The sequence below is a fragment of the Telopea speciosissima genome, chromosome 10 (genome assembly GCF_018873765.1).
Source record: "Telopea speciosissima isolate NSW1024214 ecotype Mountain lineage chromosome 10, Tspe_v1, whole genome shotgun sequence".
Taxonomy (NCBI): domain Eukaryota; kingdom Viridiplantae; phylum Streptophyta; class Magnoliopsida; order Proteales; family Proteaceae; genus Telopea; species Telopea speciosissima.
The window spans coordinates 16513669-16518106 of record NC_057925.1 but is presented as its reverse complement, the minus strand read 5'-3'; the positions used below and the strand labels follow the sequence as shown (position 1 = coordinate 16518106).

Here is a 4438-nt window from a genome sequence, read left to right as displayed (position 1 = left end):
CTCAATTACTTCCAACCCTTTCTCTGAAGAGTGATGGCAATGCTCACAAGTTCAATAGGAAGCTTCTTGATCATGTGATCAATTACCAAACAAGTAAATTTCTCATACAATGGTTCTATAATCTCATGTCCAAAGTGGTGAGAAATCAGGGGTTCTGAAACTGATCTGATATTTTTAGCTACCTTATCTCCCTTAACCTGCATGTTTGTCTCTTCCTTGTCCCCAATATCTAGAGCAAATGTTACCAATTGTTTTGTGTCGAAGGAACCCTCCTTGTCTATTACTTCTTGAATTTCCTCGCATGATGCCGTGTAATATGGCACATTAAAAGAATCTAACTTCTCTTCCTCAATTAGTCCCTGTTGCCAAAAAAAAAACTCCTAATTAGTTAAAAAAAAAATATGCTTGCATGGAAGGAACTTTAGCAATAAGCTAATGGAGTTTCTTAAAGCCCATAGATATGTAAGTAGTAGTCCTATGTACCTCTGAAACCATAGCTATGAGGGCCTCTGATAATAGTTCCCAATAATCACAGGTAGCTGAGGAGGGGTCGCCACCTTGTCTACCGTGAAGTATCAAGACCATACGACCATTGGGGATCAACTCTTTTGATCTCAACTTGATGAACGAAGTAAAATCTTCTTGAAATTGTTCCAGGTAAGCTTTGCTGACGGGAGGGGGGCTAGTATTGGAGATGCAGATTTTCCCCTTGTTTATTGGAATACCTACTTCACTTGTGAGCCCTGGTGGAACCTGTCAATGATTTCCATTAATTCATTCAAAAATATCAATAATTTATGTAGTGATCTAAATTAAGGACTGAACGCTTAAAGCAAGTTAAAAAAAAAAAAAAAAAGAAGAAATATATTAAAGAGAACACCAGGCCAAAAATGAGAAACACATATCTCGACTTGGTTTCAACAGAAACCCCTCCAACCTAGCGAGAAAGGTTCCATTAGGTTCTCGTATGAGAATATAGATGGAATCCACTAACTATTTAGGGCGTACCCAGTGCACAATGCTCAATGCACACCTTGATTTGCTGGTGCTTGGTGGGGCCAAGTGAAATAGTTGGGAAGTGATGAAACTTAAATTTACTTACCCGAGAGAGCCAGTGCGCACTGTAGCAAGAATGGACAAGGTGTAAACTATTCAAGGGGAATACTCTCTCATAGAAGGAGCCAGGAGCACCTGCAATGAAACACTTCTTACCATCTTCGCCGATCCTTTCTCCTTCAAGTTGTTGATAATTTTCAAAAAAGAACTTGAACGTTGAGTTGAAATCATTTCCAGGAAGATCATTTAAGAAAACTTGAAGCTCTGGCTGTTTTACACCTAATTCGTTGCACCTTTTCTCTACTTTTCGTTTGATCGTAGTGATCACTGTGAACGTATTAGGACCGAAGGCGCAACCCAAGTCCGCAATGGTTAAGACATTAGAGGGAAGGCCCTCGCTCACGAGATCTTCAATGGCTTTCTCTAGGATAGGTTTTGCAGTTGATATCACCGATCTCTGCTCCAACCATCATCAAAAAAAAAAAAAGAAAAAACATTGAAATCACCATATTTACAGCAAAAGTAATAGGATATAGATTTCCTTCACCATAAGAGGGAAAAAAAAAAAGAAAAGAAAATGAGTTAGAGTTTAAGTTGTACTAACATTGAAAGAATTCTGAGCATAGCTTGTATCTCGTTCTCCATTACTCATGCGTAGGAATTCCTTCACCCCCATGACTTCAGTGATCAATCAATGTATACTCTGATCACTCGATAACGTTTCTCTTTATGTTTTGAGTTATTACTTCAACTATGTATGTATATATAATAAGAGAAAGTTAGTTTTGTCTTCCACCACTAGGGAGGAAAGCAACCGGATGGCGCACATCCGACGGCTTGCGAGAGCAATGTTTTTCACATGTGATCTTCAATCACATGTACGTCGTTGTTGACCATATCTTACCAATAAAAAACAAAACATGTAGTTGTTAGAGAAGGAGTTGTATCGGATGTGGGGATAAGGAATGAAGAGACAAGGATCGTTATCAATGTTCTTCACATGTGTTCCCTTTAATTATTGTGGTTTGTGGAAGACACTTGGAATTTTCCATGGGGATTAAAATGCATTAAATAAATATATTGGTAGAAGACAATTGGAGTTTTGCTTGGGGACTCTAATGCATTAAACGTGGTTTAGCCCAAAAAAAAAAAGTATTAAATATGTTAATGAAAGACAATTGGGTGAGTCGCGCTTGAGCACTGCAAGCGTTGTTATTTATATATGGGAAAAAGTTCTCTGTCCGGGAGTGTGGCCTATGCCAGCACTCCCATGAGTTTATCTCTCTCCTCCCCATGTGAAAAGACACATTTGCCCCTTGTTTTAAGGAGGAGAGAGATAGACACATGGGAGTGCTGGCGTAGGCCACACTCCTGGACAGAGAACTGCTTCCCTTTATATATTAATCTTAACCGTTGATGAATATAGATTAATCTAGCCGTCCATTGCTTTTCTACCACTAACCTATAACCGGCTGTTACGGTGAGACTCTCTCTCTCTCGCAAAGGTGTGCAGGTCAAAGCAGAATGTAGGTGGTGTTAGTTGAAGGCTCTGCTACACACCTCCGCAGCTGCAATGAATGAAACCCTCCGCAACCCACCCTCCGCTACTGCAACCTCCCATCCCGCTGCACCCCTGCAATATCGGCATAGGTCATCGGCTTCCCAGTCTCATATCCAGAACAACAATGTTGCCATAGTGTCATTGAATGACCCAAGCACGACCTCCAACCATCCCGGTCATGGAACCCAAGCAGTAACCCTCTTTTCCTTGGGTTCCATCGCAACCTGAGTCGAGACATCTCCAACACAATCAAAGTCCTGGTGTACTTTTCCAATGATTAATAGGGCATCAATTGGGGAACAGACAGAGAGAAGCGGGAGTGTATCATTCTCCTCCCTCCCTTCAACTTGTTCTCCTTTCTCTCTCGCCCTCAAGTCTGCACTCTCTCTTCGATTTCCTTTTGGTCTAGCACTACCTGCAACGTCGCCGGAATTTGTAGTGTCTCGTGAAGAGTAAAGATTAGGAAAAATTACTTAGGTTAAATTTGGATCGGTCAGAGAGAAACTCTTCACTTCTTTCTTTCTCTCTCTCTTTCTTTCATGGCAACGTTTCTCTCTTTCTTCCATGATCCATATCTCCACTCTTCAACTCTTTCTCTCTCGGAAATTCGGAAATTGAAATTAGAAGTGTGATATTAAGAACTCAAACTCCATCGGAAAATTTGGGTTTTAATCCCAGAAGAATTTAATGGTTTCTTTCCAAAATTTCGGGGTTTAATTAGAAGAATTTAATGGTTTCTTTCCACAATTTTGGGGTTTAATTAGAAGATCGAATGGGAGTCATCGTCTCCGTTGCCCATGTTGATGAAGATGAGAAGAACTCAGCACCATCCTCTTATGTCTTCTATCTGTTCCATCTCTGACCCACCTCTGCACACCATCTCCACTTCTCTCCTTCATATTTGATAGAAGAGGAGTTAACCGGTTGTCATTGTAACAGAAAGTAATAGGTTAAAGGCTTATAAAGTAATCAACGATTAGGATTAGTCTTGATGTAGATCAATGGCTGGTATTAAATGTTGCACTGCTAGTACTATTTTAGAATGGCAGTCCTCGAGCGCTGCTACCTTTTGGCCAAGACAATTTAGTTGTCAAACTGGAAAATCCTAGACTTGGGGTGTCTTTCTTAGGATTGTTTTTCCTTCTTCAAGGTCCTTTACCTTATCTTTTGATGAGTTGAATGGGAGAAGTAATAGTCAAACTGGTGGTGCTCCCTATTTGGAAGGTCCACAATTTGATCGAGATTTGTACTTGATGGTTTCAGTGGTACTTTTTCCAAGCGATGTTGGGATATCATTGAAACGGATGTGTGTAGAGCCATTAGGAATTTCTTTCAGGAGAGCAGAATTTCTACAGGAAAAAACAATTGTTTATTTCCCTGATTCCGAAGGTGGATGGGATTGTGGCCTCGAATAAATTTTGCCCAATTTGTATGGGTAATTTTATCTATAAAATTATTTCTAAAATTCTGGCCAATTGGTTGGGAGTTGGAAGTGCTACTGCCTAGGCTGATTTTAGAGGAGCAGGGGGTTTTCAAAAGGGAAAGGTTATCTTCTCTAATATAAGCCTAGCATCAAAGTTGGTAAATTTGATGCACAAGTCTGTGAGGGGTGGTGGAATTGGCTTGAAGCTCAATATGCAAAAGGCTTATGATTCTCTTTCTTGGGATTTTGTGTACAAAGTGTTGAGACGGTTTGGGTTTAGTGTGTGTTGGTTTATGTGGCTTCAACAACTGCTATCTTCTACTCGAATCTCAATGCTTGCTAATGGTGGTCCAACAGGTTTTTTTGGGGTGGAAAGAGGGCTACGCCAAGGTGATCCC

At 40.4% G+C, this 4438-nt stretch overlaps 1 protein-coding gene across 1 annotated transcript; it reads right to left on the bottom strand.

Moving 5' to 3' along the window:
* On the bottom strand, positions 1-1732 carry LOC122643339 (probable caffeine synthase 4). Its single transcript, XM_043836974.1, has 4 exons — positions 1661-1732; positions 1103-1513; positions 484-753; positions 1-359 (listed from the first exon to the last, which is right to left on the bottom strand). Exons 1-4 carry the CDS (start codon positions 1730-1732, stop codon positions 6-8), a joined length of 1107 nt encoding a protein of 368 aa, XP_043692909.1. The 3' UTR covers positions 1-5.
* Between the last annotated feature and the right edge of the window lie 2706 nt (positions 1733-4438).